Source organism: Gopherus flavomarginatus, chromosome 17, assembly GCF_025201925.1.
Source record: "Gopherus flavomarginatus isolate rGopFla2 chromosome 17, rGopFla2.mat.asm, whole genome shotgun sequence".
Lineage (NCBI taxonomy): Eukaryota > Metazoa > Chordata > Testudines > Testudinidae > Gopherus > Gopherus flavomarginatus.
Window position 1 is genome coordinate 10,317,717 of NC_066633.1, and position 18,086 is coordinate 10,335,802.

The following is an 18,086-nucleotide window of genomic DNA, read 5'->3' on the forward strand; positions in this document are numbered from 1 at the left end:
TGAAAATAATATCCATACTTAATGCAGTACATGGCATTGTGACAAATTTAGAAAGTTTGGGTTGACCTCAAGAGGTATATGTTTCCCCCCAATTATGTATCTTATTAAAAAATCAGTACTCTTTAACTCATTAGAATTTGAAGAAGCCTCGATTAAAAATCCTGTGGCTGGCCTGTGCCAGCTGACTCAGGCTCACGGGGTTTGGGCTGCAGGGCTGTTTAATTGCAGTGTAGATATCTGAGCTTGGGCTACAACCCACGCTTTAGGATCCTGTACGATGGGAAGGTCCCAGAGCTCTGGCTGCAGCCTGAGCTGCAATTACACAGCCCCACAGCCGGAGCCCCGCGAGCCCAAGTCAGCTGGCACAGGCCAGCCGCGGGTGTCTAACTGCCATGTAGATATACCCATTGATAAAGTGCTTTTATTTATTTAAATGATGTTAATAGGTTCTGGGAAGTTTAGGCCTTAATGATAGATTGTGGTCATTTCAATTTAACTTTAAACAGATTTTTTTAAAAGGAAAGATATTTATGTTTTATAAAGTCTGATTTTTAAAATGTCATTTTTTTAGTCCATCTTCTGACCTTTCCTATCAGATTGTGGATTGCAAGAATTGATGTGTATTCAATTTTTACCTTTTCTAAGTGTAATAAAGAGGTTTCAAGTGGTGTTCAGGAGAATACATTTAATAGGCAACATTTATCTTAATGTACATTGACTTTATCATAAATTGGGACTGCTTCCTATATCTGGAATATGATGTCATGGTGAGCTATAATAGCACAGTAAAATAATTGATTCTGTTTAATGCAAACTACTGTGTCGTATTCTAAAGAGACTAGTTATTATTTAGATCTGTGCTTAAAAAACAAAGAAAACTCTAACTTTTCTAGTACAAATATAGGATTTAGTATTATTTTAACATCCCTTACGTAGTAAAATAAAGAATATTCAACACAATGTTGGTGAGAGCCTGGCTTTATACACGCCAGACAAGTGGCATAATACTTCTAAATGTTCATTTTTCATTCAATTTTAATTATCATCTGAAACTCCAAAATCTGTTGCCATAGCTTCTTATTTAAATTCTACAATAATTTGCATTGTTGTCCAAGGCTATGATGTGTATTGATTGAGGATCTGTTAAGGAGAAACTCCATGTTTCTTAATTAGCATATGGTTAGCAATGACCCCTTTTCTCACACACAAGTAACAGCTGAATTTGTTTTTGCAGAGTCTGGAGTGACTGGATTCAAGTCACACAGACATATGCTTAGAATAGAAATGTATCAGATGCAGGAATGTTTAAAGTGGCAGTGATACATATTGTTGATATGTAGGCTATCTTGGAGCTTTGTCATGCATTTCTCCTCTTTCACTATTTAAGGAAGACGGTGCTTGCTTACACTGATTCTGACTGCACTATCAGTTAGCAAGCTGAGAGTCAATTTCATTTGCATGGATAAAAACCATATGTTTTCCTCTTCCCCCTTGTAACAGGAAGAATGGAGCAGTTTTTTAATGTTAAAATGTTGCAGTAGTTCACCAATTGCATGAGCAGATACAACTTCATTGACTTACTGATGATGCCCAGCAGTGAATTTGGGTTACTGCAAGATAGCAATCAAAGCCTAAATGTCCCCAGTGAAAAGACTCTTTTGGGTTTTTTAAACAAACAAGACTAAAAAGAATAATTAAAAACATAGTTTAAAAAGCAAAATCTCAAAATTACTTACCTTCCTTAAACAGTTCAAATAATTCCATGTGAAAAATAGTTTTTAGATGTAGAAATGTTTTACTTTCACTTTTGTGGTGGTTAGCTAATATTGTGAAAACTCTTTTCAAAGCCTAAGTGTGTGTTAATCTGTAAACATGTCCATGTATACATACTTCCATTTGTAGCTTTGTAACCAAGTCATGCTGTTCGTAGATGCATTCAGAAGCAACCCAGTAGCACCCCATCTGATCCTATCCTTAAAGAGTCGGAGAGTTAGCCCTGTATTTTCCTGCTTTGAAAAGGGTTTAACTTTTTCAGAATACTGTACAAAGATTTTATGGTGGGTTTTTATTATTCCAGTGGCACAGTTCACGCCACTAGAGTTTAGCTTTTCTATAAACCCTTGTTGTCAGAGGCTTATGACTTTGATATAAAAAAATCCCTCAAGGCTGTTATGTAGTAATAACGTCTCAGACTTTGTTTTGAAACTTTTTTGAGTTGTGGTACAAAAAAAAAAGATATTTGAATTATTTTTAAAACGGTAATTTTTTAAAAATCAAAAATAAATTTGCTCTACCACTGCAAAAATAAGAACAATCAACATGGGGGTATGTGAACTATGAAAAACTAGTTAAAGCAATTTGATGGTTACTAAAATGATTGTTTTTTAAATATTTCAGTTCATTCTCACAAATATACTGTATATATACTGTATATACTTGTTCATAAGCCAAATATTTTTGGTAAAAAAGTGACGCACCAAAGAGCGGGGGTCGGCTTATAAATGGGTCTACGCCAAAGTTTGATGATTTTAAACTCTATGGAATCATTGAATTGAATATCTAATACATTGTCGTTTTGTTTACCTGGAGCGTCCGCAGGCTGGGAATGGCAAACTGGAGACACTGGGAGCTGAGGGGCTCCGTGCCTGTGAACTCTCCAGATAAACAAAATGTTTAGGCCTGCTAGCGGCTTGCCCTAATGGGTAAGGAGCCAAAGTTTGCCACCCTTGAAATACAGGGTTGGCTTATGAAAGGGTCATACAGTTTATGCTGTTTTTACCTAACCATCGTGGGGGGTCGGCTTATAAATGAACAGGCTAATGAACGAGTATGTGTGTGTGTGTATGTATGTGTATATATATATATATAATATATATATATATATATATATATATTAAATACACCTCAGGAAGAAACTTGTACTTTTTGTCTGCAAGGCACTATGCACACTTCTGGTGCATTAAGTAATAAATTACTGATAATAAAGATAATATAGCAACCTAACTGCACACTAAAATAATGACGCACAAATACTATCATTATAAAGATGGATGCAAACACACATTAAAAACACTCATGAAAATAGTTACTGCTCATGAGTAAAGTCAAAGTTTAGATCCATAACATGAATGTTAAAAATATACATATATGCTCAAAATACAAAATTGATTAGACTATTTTATGTACTAAATTTTAAACCATATTTTATATATGTAATTTATTACTTAATGCACCAGAAGTGTGCATAGTGCCTTGCAGACAAAAAGTACAAGTTTCTTCCTGAGGTGTATTTAATTTAAATTCCATGAAGTACCAAAGGCTTGCATTCTGCAGTAGTGTATGTAGGTGGGGTGCTATAAAAATCTTTAGGACCAACACTTCAGAATAGCTGTATTACTCTGGCATTGGAAAGCCATGAATGAATTATGTAGGTCTTCGCAAACAAGAGGCAATTTGAACTTTATAGCACCTCATGCTCCCACATGTTGTCACATATTCAATATAATTTTTCCAGAGTGAAGTTATTTTTTGAAAAAAAATCACTTATTTTCATTTAGTTTAGAATTATTCCTTTATTGCTCCTCTCTCTGCTTTCACATTGGGTTGTCTTGCTTACCAAAATATATTAAATGTGTATGACTCTTTGAAGTATGTTAGTTACTAAGGAAACACAGCTGTCATTGGTATGAATGGAGTTCTGTGAGAGCACATGGCTAGAAGTTCAGTGCTGAACTTCTGTTTCCTAGTGCATCCTAGCATATTATTCAAAGGTTGCATTTGTGAGCTGTAGACTTTTGTATTGCTCCAAAGTGATCTTCCAGTTTACTGTGCTTCTAGCATTGAGCTTTGCTGGTGCGTGTCAGTGATGGCTGAATGGAATGTAAAAAACTTAGAGTGCTCCCAGCTCTGACTGATGAGTGGAAGGATGATATCTGAATTAGTGATGATCACAAATGTAATACAAAGTCAACTTATATAATGTTATGGAACAAGCCGTGACCAATAACCGATGGCAAGCGGTGTGACAGAAAGGTGCTTAAAAAGTATTTTGGGAGCACAGCCTTACAAATGCTTGAAAATTCTAGAGGAGTTTTGCTGTGGAGGTGTGGAGGGCTTCTGTTGATTTCAGGTGCTTGTAGGAGGAGGAAGTCTCTCACCTTTGGAAATACAGTAGCTAATTAGGAAGAGGGGAGGGAATCAGCCATCCACCTCTTCTTTCTTTCCTCACCGTTCCTTGCACACAATTGGCTAGAATAAAACTTCTGGCTTGTTACCTATTGGATGGTTTATCAAAATGGATTTTGAAATCTGTACCGCAATCTATTTGTTTGTTTTAATTGCTGCATATGTGGCATAAATAGACTTCTAAAATTTTGGGGGTTTTTTGTTTTGTTTGGTAGGTATGTTGATGATGTGATCAGCCGCATTGATAGGATGTTCCCTGAAATGTCTATCCATTTATCCAGGCCAAATGGAACCTCTGCAATGCTTCTGGTAAGTTCCACCATTTGGTTTTGAGGTAATCCAGTTGGGGTTGAATGCTTAACAGACCAATTTGCTGTTCTTAAAATGAACATTGCTAAAGACTCAAGTACATTTCAGAGTAGTAGAGTTCCTGTGGCTGTACAGTAATGTAGTTCATTTCTTCCCCTTGGTAAGGAAGGTGGGAAAATATATTTGACTTAGTCCAAAACCAGAAAGTACTGATCCAGTCCTGGAGGACATATTGGCAGAGTTTAGAATCAGGAGGACTTTGTGGGAATCAGCCCACAGACATTGCAAAATGTGATTTCCAGGACCGCTTTGCATTTCTGATGGAGGAGTTGCAGGAAAGATTATTAATTGAACAGGAAAAGCATTAGATGTGTTTGAGGGGAAAATATATTTCCCTGATTTTTGCACTGATAAAAAGTTGGATAAAAAACATCAGAATGACTGTGTGTCATTTGACACTAAAAAGATTTTACCATTTTGACTATGGGCCTGATTCTGCAGCATTGAAGTGAAAGGAAGTGTTGCCATTGAGTGCAGTGGGAGCAGGATCAAGTCTTGTTGCTGATTCTTAATTGGAGAAGCAAATATTCTTGGTATTAAGATCTTCTCTATTATCCATATTCTCCCAATTTGATATAGTGTAAGGATTAATCTTTTAATTTAGAGTGCTTTTTGTTTTGAAAAGAAAAGTAAATGGTCAAAAATAGCTCCTCCCTTTAAAGGGATTAGTGTGCTACTTCAATACCTAAATTATTAGATTTGATTGTGGAAGAATGAGTCTACCCAGCCTCAGACACATTAATGATGCCTTCAGCAGCATTATCAGGGAGGGAGAGTTTAATGGGGTAAAAAAATCCTCAGTGAAATAGGTTTGTTCAAATTATTTCTGGGTCAATGAGTTTCTGTTCCATGATGAAGTCAGGAATTTGGTATCAGAGTGAATGAGCAGTAAAGACTGGATTATCGATAAACAGATCCAAGATATTAGAGTTACTTCTGTCTGAGCGAACAAGCTTTTATTCCACAAGGACCTGTCAGCCACATCAATTTTCACATGCAGCTGCTGTATTAATGGCAAGAAGAGAGCTTTTAAAATTTGTAGTGTACAAGATTAACCTGTTGAAGGGTGTTGAGCAGTGGCCACTCAGCTCACTTTTAATGTATTTAGCTGATTTTGCACTATCAAGGTGAGTGATAGAAGTCCCATTATTTGGCACATTTAAAATAAAATAAAATAAATATATACTATAGGTGAGAGAGGAAGTGGATGGGACCTGTTCAGTCTTTTTTCATCTAACTTCTGATTCCATTTCCTTTTATGATTAATTTTTCGTTATCACGTACACAACTATGGAAAGATTGGATACAACAGCTGTGTGGGTAGGTATGAGTGTATATGTATTTTAAAACACTGTTATAAAAGGGTTCAGAAACTAGGGTAATTTCTACAAGGCATCCAACGTTAGCACTTAGATACTGTGCTGATGGTGCTGTACATCTTAGATAACAAATATCCACGTGGAAAGTGGTCTCAAGGAGATGTAGAATATGGGACCAGAAAAAGGTTAACCTGTTCAGGTTTCAGAACACCTTTCTTGGTTTACTTAGTGCTTCCTTTCATCTTCTATAGTTATAGTGAATAGTTAAATGAATCTAAAATCAGAATCTTTGGCAAAATAGAACAAGAAGGTATGGAGTCATCTTAATACACTGGCCTTCAATTTCAGACATTGGGTCATTTAATCCCATTTTACATTGACATTTGTATTTCTCAACAGGGGACAGGAAAGACTTGCACAAGGTGTGCTGATTTATAATTATAATATCCCAGTAGTCATTCTAACCTTCTTTTTTAGTCACTTTGTTGAAAACTTTAGTTAATCGGATGTAGAAAAAAATTCAAGCTTTCATTTAATGTCCAATCTGAGCCAAAGCTAAGCCAAACTGTAAACGTATTTGTGACTCAGTGTTAGTTGCCATCTAGAATCTGGGTTGTTTCTGTAGTGTTTGTAGACTTTAGAATCCTCAGTGTGGGTATATTCCCTGTACATTCCTTAAAAGGATGAGTTCATTTATCCATAAGTCTAACTGTGTTGATTTTTAGTTTGTTAATCAACTAACATCCCATTATTAATTTACTTTGAACAGAAAAAAAATATTAAGAGATTAACTGAGTCAGAGGTTAAACAGCTGGCTTTCATAGGCATTAAAACATGTCATTTGCAATTGTTTGATTAATCAAATGGAACCACATAATATCTAAGGGGCCATAAAATGGTAGTCCTCATGGTGCTTTTAAAGTTGCTCTTAGGTTTATTTATTTATAACATTTTCTGTATGAGAAAATATTTGTTGCCATTTTCACTTTGAACCCAACTCTGCTGGATTCAGAGCAGCTCCTACTAAAGGCTGAGTGCCCTCAACTTATTTTATTATAGTGGGAGTTGAGGACACTCAACACTGTTTAGAATCAAGTCCCAAACATACATTGTGATTTGGGCACATTGACAGAGTACAGGTAAGGAATAAAGTAGGTTGGAAGAGTTGTTGTTTTGAAGAGACTCTTTTTTGCAATAAGTAATAACATGCTGGATTGCATGATTAAATTGCCTTCTGTGTACCTGTCACAGTACCACCACTGAATCAAAGACATGATTACTGGTACCAGATAACTGCAGTGTACTGAACAAGTGATATTTCCCTTTCAGTTGGTATTCACATAATCCACAATCAGAGATCATGAAACTTTGTTTTAATGTTATTTGTTGTATATAGCCATGTAATGATCATTTTTCTTTTCAGGCAGCTATTCCTTCTATTTTCGATCTGTTTCAGTTCATGTTACCAATATGGAATCTTCCATTTTACCCTGACCGCCATAAAAGCTTTTGCTGGTTTCAGGCACAATCAGTCAGTGAAAGGTGCTATGTGATGAGCAGTGAGACTGGTACCTGTGCCACTAGAGAAAAGTGAGTCTTCCCTAAAACTTGTGACTTGTCAATATGTGAGTGAGAGTCCCAAGTAAGACCAGTTTAGAGTTTCTGCACAAAAGCACTTTTTCTCTGCCACAGCACTATTGGTTCATTCTCTTACTTCAAATAGCGATTCAAAGGACATTTATTATTTAATTTTAAAAAATTGCACCACCAATCTGTTTGCCAAGTAGTCTTTATTAAGTAACTGTATAATCTCATTGATGCAACCTTTGTCCATCTCTTCCCTACTGTTTTATCTCCTCTCGGTTTTGCATTATGTCTGAAATTTTAGTGTAAGCTCTCTGAGGCAGGGGGCCGTGTCTTGCTTTTGTACTGCAAGGCATCCAGCATGCTCTAAAATAATTCAGTTGACCAAGAAAAGTATATACGGTACTTACTAATAAAGGTATTGGCATGAGAAACAAGTATATTAAGAAGGCCCAAATTGTTGTGACCTTGAGGGCCCATATTTTCAAACATTGGGCTGGATTGTGCCCTCTCCCTTTGTGAGTGGAAGAGACCAAAATGGTGGGTCAGTGCAGGGGAAGTTATGGAAAGGATCTCCTGGCTCAAAAACATGGTGAGAAGGAGGCAGCCTGCCTCCCTCAATGTTAAGTTAACCCTTCACGCTGTGTAACTCTCATTGTGGGGCTTCGGGATATGTATTTGGAATCCTGCTTCTAGGGAGCTGGAAGAGGGCAAATGCAGAGGCCAAGAGAAGTCCATTGGTTTGGGGAGCCAACCTCCCATTTGTTCTGTATGTAGTGGGGATGTAACTATGATGCTCTATCCCAAAAAATAAAAGGCAAGACAATTCCACAAGGAGAACTTCATAATTTCCACCCCTTCTCCCCAAGAAAATTCTCACTCAGAGGATGATCTTGCCCTTTGTTTTAAAACATTTTCATTTTCAGACTGAGCAGTGCATGTTCTGTTATCATGACCTGTTTGAGTGTCTAGTTTGAGGTTTTGAGGTTTAACTGTTAGTAGTTATCTTTATGGGGGAAGTGGTAAAAATATGCTTGCTAGCCCTTTTGTAACTTCAAAAGGATGAAGGAGTTTGTTCAAACTTTCCCAAACAAATCACCTCTGGGAAGAGACCTAACACTGAAAATGTTAGCCCAAAAGATTATTGTTCCAGAAAGTTTTGAGAATTTAGAAATTGTTTTGCAACTTTAACCATAGCAGTTGTGACTGCTGTAATCCACAGCTCCTTCAGTGTCCCAAAAGTAGTAGTTCTCATTTGACAGACATCATCTGATAAACAAAAATAGGCCTGCAATCTTGCTTTCAACTGGTAGTAATCTTCGTGTGAAGCTTGGCCCTCAGTTGGCAGCATACATCTTTCAACACAAGCCACCACCAGTAAGCAGGAAAGTACTAAACTATTCCTAGAAGCATAAATGTTGGTTCTGAAAGATTCCTACTTGCAATCCTATGTGGCTGTTACTTCTTCCAGACAACTGAGTCTTTGTGTGTTTCAGATTTATACAGAGCAATTGTGCCTCATTAGCTTGGATTTACGCTGCATAGACCAAATGCATAAATCATTGACATCTTTCAGAGCTGTGTGAAATCCTCAACTGATTTTAAAAGCTGTTTATCATGGTATTTCAGTGTGCAGTTTAATCCCAATCTACACTATTGATTTTTCAATTAATTTTTTACTTGTATCTATGCATGAAAGAAGACAAACATTCACTCTAGATCAGCTTCAATAAAAGTGCTATGCAAAATTAATTTGCTGTGGCAGTGGAGTGAACAGAGGATTCTTTTAAGGTTTTTCTTTGACTTTGTTTCTCAACTTCCAGTAGCTTGCAATATTTGAATTGGGATGGTAAACAGATAAAGTTTTCCTAATATGTTAAGAATACATGAATTATCTTAGACTTTTTGTTGTTTCTTTGATTATTTAACCTGTTAAATTCCTGGACACATAACATTTTGTCAAACAGTTGTGTTTCTTGTGAGATCAGCTGTCGTCTTTGTTATTTTGTGGTGATCACAGCCCTGGGGAAAGTATTCATCTCCCTAAATCAGGAATTTGGAAAAATTTTCAGAACATGGACCCTATCTTAATAAACATACTGGGATTGATTCTCAATTATTATGTTCCTGTGCTTGAACTGTAAGCCACCCTAGCGCTCCCTGTATCCTGGGCTGTGAAAGGACCAAACCAGCTCTGTGTGAATTAGAGCATACTCAGAGATCATATCAGGCATACTTCCCATTTCAGCATGGCTGCTGCCACTAAAAGGAAGTCATTTGTGACCCTTGAAAAGTGAGAGTCCTAAGTCACCGTTAACCATTTTGCAGCCTGTCTTAATAATCAGAAGAAAACCTTCAATTTTGAATAAAAAATACTCATCATTTACTTAAATTCCTTTTTATGATTGTAGTCAACCAGTTAGTGTGAAGCAGGTAGACATTTTTATGTACTCTCTCACCTGGGCTTCCATAATGCCAAGATTACATGCAAAGTCACTTTTAACAAGATTTGCAATCAGCAGTTTTCTCCAAAATGCAGCTGTACATTCAGAGTCAGATCCTCAGCTGGTGTAAATCAATGTAGCTCCAGTAAAAGTAAATGGATCATACCCTAAAATTTTAACAAATTGTGAAATGCACAATGTATTTCAAAATAATTAGAGCTTTCTTTCTTCTTGGCTTTCATGTTACGGAGGTGATCAGAATTGGTACAGCTTTATTTGCAGTAGGTGTAATACAGGTTAAGAAGATAGGATTTTGTTTCTTTGCAGTGGAACTCTCCTGATTTTGGCAGACCCACAGAATATCATTTGTCCTTTCCATTCTTTAATTATTTTAGAATATCATTTGTCTGCTTCCATTCTTTCCAAACTAACCATTTTCGTAAGCTTTACTATGATTATAAGGCTAGGAAAAGAGAATACCAATATTAGAAACAGTAGAATTGACACTTTAAATGTCATCTTTGGTTTTAAGATAGAGTGTCTCTAAAATTCAACTATTGCAATTGCCCTGTGTCTATAAGGACTTTTCACAGTGTGGTTGTTTTCAACCATCTTGTGACCATTATCAAAATTCAAAATCTTGTTGTGTGATATTTTAATGATAATACCAATATATATAGTAGTATATTTATCCAAGCATCAAAAAGGGCTTTACAAATTAAGGTAAGCATTATCTCCATTTTACAGATGAGGCACAGGAAAGTTGTGATTCAGTTGTGACTGAGAGAGGCAGAATTCAACTGACTCAGCAATTCAGGAATAGAACCAAGTTCTTCTGTTTTCAACCACTAGATCATTCTGCCTCACTCAGTCACCATACTTCAAAGGACTGACTACCTTCTAACATTATAAAAGCATATAAAAGGAACACTATAGCAGATATAAACACTGGGGAAATGTGTTTTAAAAAATACTGGAAGAGTTTTTTTGTTTTGAGCATTTTCTAACATATAATGATTTAAATAACTGAATTCTAATTTTTGAAAATACTTTCTGCCAAAACAAAGCTCATTTCAGAAATAGCATTTTCTTCTCATATTTTGTTATCAAATTGTCTTTTTGATGATAAATTCATTGTATACATTTATACTGCTAGCTAGATTTTTACCTGCTGCTTCTCTCGTCTACTTTTCATGCCCTAAAAGGGGAGAGATTTTTGACATAGTTTCCATTCATTCTCATTAAAATCAGATAATTTACATTTTAACTTGTTCCAGGCATTTGAAGCAGTCTGATTGTATGGAATTGGGTCGTATTAATTGCAAATTTGCTAGACATCTGTTCACTGAGATGGAAGACTTTTTTGGCTCAGTTTTTGTTTTTCTATATATTGTAGCTAAAGTGCATTAGTTAAAATTGCCACCATTTTCTATTGGAAATTCATTTTTTGAGGTTTATAATTTGACCATTAAAAAAAATATCAAATTGAATCTTGTTCTATAAGATTTTATCCTGAGAGCAGTTAAACATTTTTTATATATATATTTCATTATCTAGTAATTTAGAATCAGTTGCCTATGCTATAGTTGGCTGGAACCATTTAACGTTTGACTTTAACTTTTAAAGTCCCTATTTCCCCCCATGCTAATCAGTATAAGTCTTCATCCTTAAAACCCTACTAGTTGTTCTTAATAACTAAGATTTCCTCAGCATTTGTCATATTTCCTCTATTTTTCTAAAGCAAAATTAGCAAATTTTAAAAGTGACCATTGTAAATATCTCCTCTCTGTATTTACATTGAACTTTATATGGCGCATAAACATGATGGGAACAATCAACGAAATGTCAGAAAACCTTTAAGAGGGCACTGATTAATTCTGAGGTGTTTGAAATTTTGGAGACTGGCCAGTTTCCAGTATTTACCTGGGACATTGAGTTACAGCTTCTTTTGCCAGAGTCAGAATTAGAAGAACCAATCTCAACCCCTTGTCCCTGCATCAATCTTTGACCTCCTTTGACCATCGCAGTCTGACCTGCCTCCCTCTGCAGCTGGTACATGACTGTCTCCTCAGGTCAGGGACAAGCAGTGGGGAGGGCAGGTCACATTATGGGCTGTAGATAGGGAAGGACTTCTATGGAACCAGCGTAATCTATGAGCAGCAGAGCCCTGGAGGATGTGTGTGTTGCTCTCTGCCTGCTTTTGGTGGGTGGAAGTTAGTAAGGTGAGGAGGCGAAGAAAAGGAGAAGGAACAGGGACAGGTAGAGAGAAGCTGGAGATGAATTTATTCAGCTTCTATTCCTCTGTATAGGTGAATATGCATCCAATTCCAGAGTGTCAATGATCCATCTTGATGCTCTAGTAGAGCTTCTTTGTTGACGGAAGTCAGACATCCTTCCCATCCCATCCCAGTAATATTACTGGGGTATTAAAATTTAGAATGAGGAAAGCAAAACTTAAGAAACTATTTGTCTTCAGTAGCAAATTAATCTTCATTGGACTGGGATAATTATACCATAAATGTGACTGGCCCATGGGCAAAACCTGTCTTCTAACCTTTAGGCAATATTGTTTGCCAGTTTGGTCTCCTTATTAACAGAATAAGCTTTGTTACTGAGGGAAAAGCTCACCAACTGATCCTTAATATGGGAAAATCATTTAAAGACTTTAATTTGTGTTGACTTTTTAACGTGCACTATTGCAATTAAGTTTGATTAATGAAAGGTAAATTCCAGCCTCTACATTTAAAAAAAAATTCTTGTAAAGAACCTAATTAGCATGTTGGTTTATTTAGCCTCTAATGGCTTAATTGCATCCTATCATGCTATTTACAAATAGGCATCATTAAAGATTAATGGTTGTGTGAAGGGAATTGCAGCATTCATACCAGCCTCAGATATGAGAAAGAAATGGAGGGAAAAAATAATTAATAGAAAATCTGTTGCTTTTCTAATGCTTATATTCTCAATACACGTACCATATGATTCGTGGCTGTTCTGCTAATTATCAAGATACAAGAGAAAAAAGAGTAGGTCTGCCTATTTTGCAAGGAGCAGGTGGGCTGAACTTTCGCTGCTGAACGTGCACAGCTTCATTATGCTTTTAATTTGTTGATGCATTACTGTCTCCTAAGGTGAATGAAAACACATCCGTGCACGCGCACACATCTCTCTCTCTCTCTCTCTCTCTCTCTCTCTCTCATTCCTTGTGACATTAGCAGTGAAGTATGCAAGTGAACTGAAAATAATATTTCTTCTGTTTAGCTCTGCATTGCAGAGCATCTGCATTTCAAATCAGCAGAGGATTCCCTGGGATGCTGAGAGGCAATCTGGAGTTTAGGGAATTTTCCTGCATAGTATTGGAACTTAGTACCTTCAGCAACCTCTCTCATAAAATGAAAATATAAAATAAATCTAACAGAGGATGTTTATAATAGTATTTTATTAGTGCCTATAAGAGCCAATTAGTTTGTCATAATTTTCAGTGTAGTACTAAAGTTACAAAGAGGAGATTTAAAGATATTTTATCCAAACAGAATTTTGACCTTGCTACTACCAATTTGGGGAGAGAAAAAAACTGTTTTTGCTTTTTCTGTCAGTAAGTTAATTAAAGTGGGTATTCGATAGGAGTCTAAGAATAACAAAATCAAATGTTCAGGTTACCTCTCCTAAGTGCCCCTCATTTTTTGCTTAAAATGTTAGTCATCTGCACTCAGAGTTCTATTAGTGGTAGACAAAATATTTTTAAATCTAGGATTTTACAAAGGGATTTTTATTTTACCTCTATTTTTGTCAGTAAAGTTGTATGTTTCAGTACATTGTCTCTCCTTATCCTGGAGCTTCCTATTTTAGGAAACAGCATTATGAATATCTCAGCTGTCAGACTGAGCACATAGTGGTTAAAACCAAGTTAGAACAGCATTGTTAGTAGACACAGAACCAAAACAGGAGCTACATGAGTGTTTAACTTACAGCTGTTCCATTTTCAGCTCTCAGAACTGTGGGGCATATTTTTCCATTCATATTAATTGAATTTTAAAGTGACCTTGTACATGTATTGATTTGAATTAAAATTTTCTACATCAAGGGCAAGTTGGCACATATCCTACAGGCGAAATATTAAAAATCCAAGTGCTGTCTAACAGGGTATCGACAGAAGAAGTTGAAGTTTAATGGGAAAAGTTTGCTTTAGAAGGGAAAAAATGTTGCCCACTTTAATTAAATTGAAAAGTAGCAGATCTCTACACTGATGATAGCTCCCTATGATTATCAGCTGTGCAGGGCAAGGGGGTACACTGAGTGTTCATTTAAAAAGGACTGGCCAGGTGGGGCTTGACCTCCAAAAGAAGAGACCTACATTGCTGGAGCTCAGAGTAGAACTATCAAATTACTCCCTTTGTAAGGGCTATTAGTGTTTTATTCCCTACTATCAGATGCTCTGCATGGCCACAGCTGTATGCCTGAAAATGTAAATTATACTCCAGAGCTAGATCTTTTCCAAGCATGAATTCCTATTGTCTGGGCCAAGTTAGCCCCACATGTGCAAGAACAAAACTTATTCCTCTGAGGATTCTCTGTAGGAGAACTGTAAAATGCTGTTGAGATCAAGACGAAAGACCTGTAAAGCAATTTATAACTTCTTATGGCATTTGATCATTTACAGACAAAATCCAAGTATTTATAGTTGTAAATAGTATGGACTCTGTTCCACACTGAAAGGAGCTATGGGGCGCTCTTGTGGCTTCCAGATCTCACAGCATTTCCCATTTAGGTGACAGGCTGTTGTACAGCCATTGCTGAGTGCAGTATTACTGGCCTCATTCTTTCAGTGACATTACAGAAATTACGATTAATCATTCTTTACCACAGTGACCTTTCCAAAATTTCTGCCTCTAGTTCTGTTCCATTCCCTAATCTGCTTGACAGGAGCCACAACCCTTTCAATTTGTGGATTACTCTGTTCCTAGAATAAATTAATTGCTGAAACCCCCACTCCCTCTTTTTCAGCCATAAAAACTACTGGAACTCCACTGTCAAGAAAACATTGGTACGAAATAGAAAACTTAATATTCCAACACCTGGCAGCTGTGAAGAACCTAGAATGATAATTTTTAAAACGTAACTTTAGAAAGAGTGAAAGTTGCAATGTACCTAAGTGCTAAAATTCAGAACTTTCAGCACATATTTCAATAACAGATTCTTTCCTTTTATTTGTTAAATTCATGTATGTATATGTCATTTATAAAAGAGGGCAGGTGGCCTTGCAGTAAAGTTGTGTTACAGTGAGTAAAAGACCCAGGATAGATTTCAGGACCTTTGTCTTCTGTGCCCCAGGATGGAGCTTTAACTTGCCCAGTTCTTTACAAACACAAGTTTTTCTCCTCATCTCAGTCTCCATTCCAAGAAGTTTAAGGCGCATCATGTACAGGCTTTAAAGTCGTCCTCAACCAACTCTCTTGGACCTGAGAGCAATGTCCTGTCCTAGGCCTGAGGAAACTGAACAAATACATATGCCAGCTCAGATTCAGGATGGTTACACTTGCCTCCATCAATCCATCTCTTCAGGTTCAAGACTGGTTCATGACTAGGCACATAATTCTACGTAGCCATCCACCTAGCCCACAGGATGCCCTCGAGATTTGCATTGAGGCTCAATCACCATCAGTCCAAAGTACTGCCCTGTGGACTTTGCACAGCATCAAGGATCGTCATAAAATGCCTAGCAGTCATGGTGCCGATCTGAGAAGAAAGCATTCACTTCTGCCTGTACCTGGATAATTGTCTGATGAAGACAAAATTTGGCAGGAGATGGCAGCAAGCTTGGGGTATGCCCTCTTCCTGTTCTTCCAGCTAGGTGTCCTGGTGAACAATAAAAAATCATCTCTTATCCTGTCACAGCTGTATACAGGCCTCCTAGAGCCACTTTATCCTGTTTACAGGGGCCAAAGTGAGAATGAGAATCTCACACCAAGCATTGAGAATTACTAAAAGTGGTACAATGATAACTAGGAGTCATGAGTTGAAATTAAGAAAAGAAGAATAAAGGCAAAACATCAGGAAAAACTATTGAGAATGAGATTTGTTAGAATGTGGAATAATCTGTCAAGGTTATCAGTAGAAGCACGATCACTCTGGTGCATTTTAATCTAAACTGGACAAAGTCCTGGAGAACATATAGTAGGAAATAGCTCTCTACTGGCTGGGAGTTGGATTTAAATAATCTAAAAGATATTTTCTCACTTTTATGATTTTTCATTGAGGAAAAACTATGTAATGCCGTCTGTATAACTAATCACAAAGACAGAAATCCTTGTTGGAGACACATCCTTTTAACAACCTTAAAACTCAAACTAATCTTTGAAAAGTAAATTGATATTACATTAAAATGCTTGCTTAATTATTGTATTTTTTTGGTAATTAAGGCTTATTTCTGTTCTTATAGTCCACTGGACCCTACAGACTTCCTTTGACACTAGTTTTACTTTTTATATGTTTACTCTGTATAGAATAAATTAGAAATAGAGGAGTAACTATCCCTTTACAACTATTGAAATTGTAACTTTTTTTTACTCTTGTAACTGTAATCTACCCCTGCAACTGTTTCATTCCCCTACTCCTTTTATTTTTTTCCCAAAGGGGCATCAAGCTAACCTTTTGTTTAATTTTTTTATTAAGTCGAAGTTACGATGAAATGTTAACATACTACATGGTACATTACTTATGCAGGATCAAGTTAATATTCAAAAATTCTGACTAAATATTCTGGCTTGCTGGTTGGGGAGCCCTCCTCCTCTGAGTATGATAGAAAGGGTGACCCATTTTCCAAATAAGTATCCTTTTTTGGGGCACTTGTCATGTTTGTGTACTTGATGTGTGTGACCCTAAGAGCCGTACTGCCTGCTAGCATAGGTACTCTGTCTCTCCTGAGACCGACCCAACTATCTCACTTCACCCAATCTCTTGCCATGGTATTTATCCAAAAGGTAAGTGTGTAAGTTTCATATAAAAGTTACCACCACTCTGGTTATTAATATCACTGTAAAATGCATGTGTTAATGTTACATGTGAAGTTATGAATTCCCTCTGTATGATGTTACTAGAACACGTTTTAAGACAAGACAACCTGGCTTATGTAAAGGTGATAAACAGGTCTGTCTTAAACAAAGAGAAGTGGGTTTACCTCAATTTACATATTAGCAGTAAACAAAGCCATCAAGCTAGACCAGGGGGTTATCCTGATCCTGAACTCGACAGAGAATTAACGTGGGTCCTGTGCACCAGGAAGAGACAGGAGACTCAATCTCCCAGAGTCCTTCCTGACTAGTAAGACAAAAACAATCCCTTTGGGGATATAAGGAACAAAATGATATTCCATCTTTATCCTTCATCTTAGGAGACAAAAAAACAAAGCAATTTGATCTATGTAATGGGTCCTGGCCAGGCCAACCAGTAAAAGCAGAAAGGAGACCATGGGTGAGAGAAACCATCTTGAACAAAGACTGCATCTTGGTTGATTGAGTTTTTGACTTTTAGCTGTGTCTTTTCACTTGTATTTGCTTGTAGCCATTTTTACCTTTATCTCTTTTACTTGGTATCACTTAATCTGTGTACTTTTATAATGAAAGCAAGTTTATTAACAAATCAGCAGTGTTGCGTAAGTTCCATAAAGAGTGTGCTTCTGTAAAGCTAACAGCTTCGAAGTGTTTTGCTGTCTCCATAAAGGCGGTGAACCTCACACTTTCTCTGTGAGGATCCAATGAGAGGGACTGGTCCCTGCAGTAGGGTGATTTTGGAGGCAGATTTGAGACTGGAAAGGTACTATGGTCAACCTACAAAGAGTAACTAGGTTGTGCAAAGCCAGAGGAAGGCTTGTGGGCTGCTGACAGTAGGGAGGCCATTTGTCCTGTTATAAACCAGTCTTTTTGTGTTCTTTGTTCCCCATGTGGTAATGAGAGAAACTGAGACATGGTTTTGTCTGGTACTGGACAAGGGAAGCCATGAAGAAGAGCATGCCTTTCCACCCATGACAGCATAACCTCTCACACATGGTGTGTGAGAGACTATGCCAGCAGAGGTGGGGGTCGTGGAGGTGCACTTTTCATTATAGCACTCCCCTTACAGGATGACCTTGCACACACAGTGTATGCGATCTCACCTTGAGGGGGATGGGCCTGCCAGCAGGGACAAG

At 37.0% G+C, this 18,086-nt stretch overlaps 1 protein-coding gene across 2 annotated transcripts in view; it reads left to right on the top strand.

The window, feature by feature from the left end:
* The window catches only part of MED27 (mediator complex subunit 27), a 172,233-nt gene that overhangs the window by 125,207 nt on the left and 28,940 nt on the right, over positions 1 to 18,086 (top strand). For both annotated transcript variants that reach the window (XM_050926646.1, XM_050926647.1), the window contains exon 4: positions 4,401 to 4,494. In XM_050926646.1, coding sequence (XP_050782603.1) covers positions 4,401 to 4,494 — 94 coding nt within the window. The remainder of the gene's footprint in view (positions 1 to 4,400; positions 4,495 to 18,086) is intronic.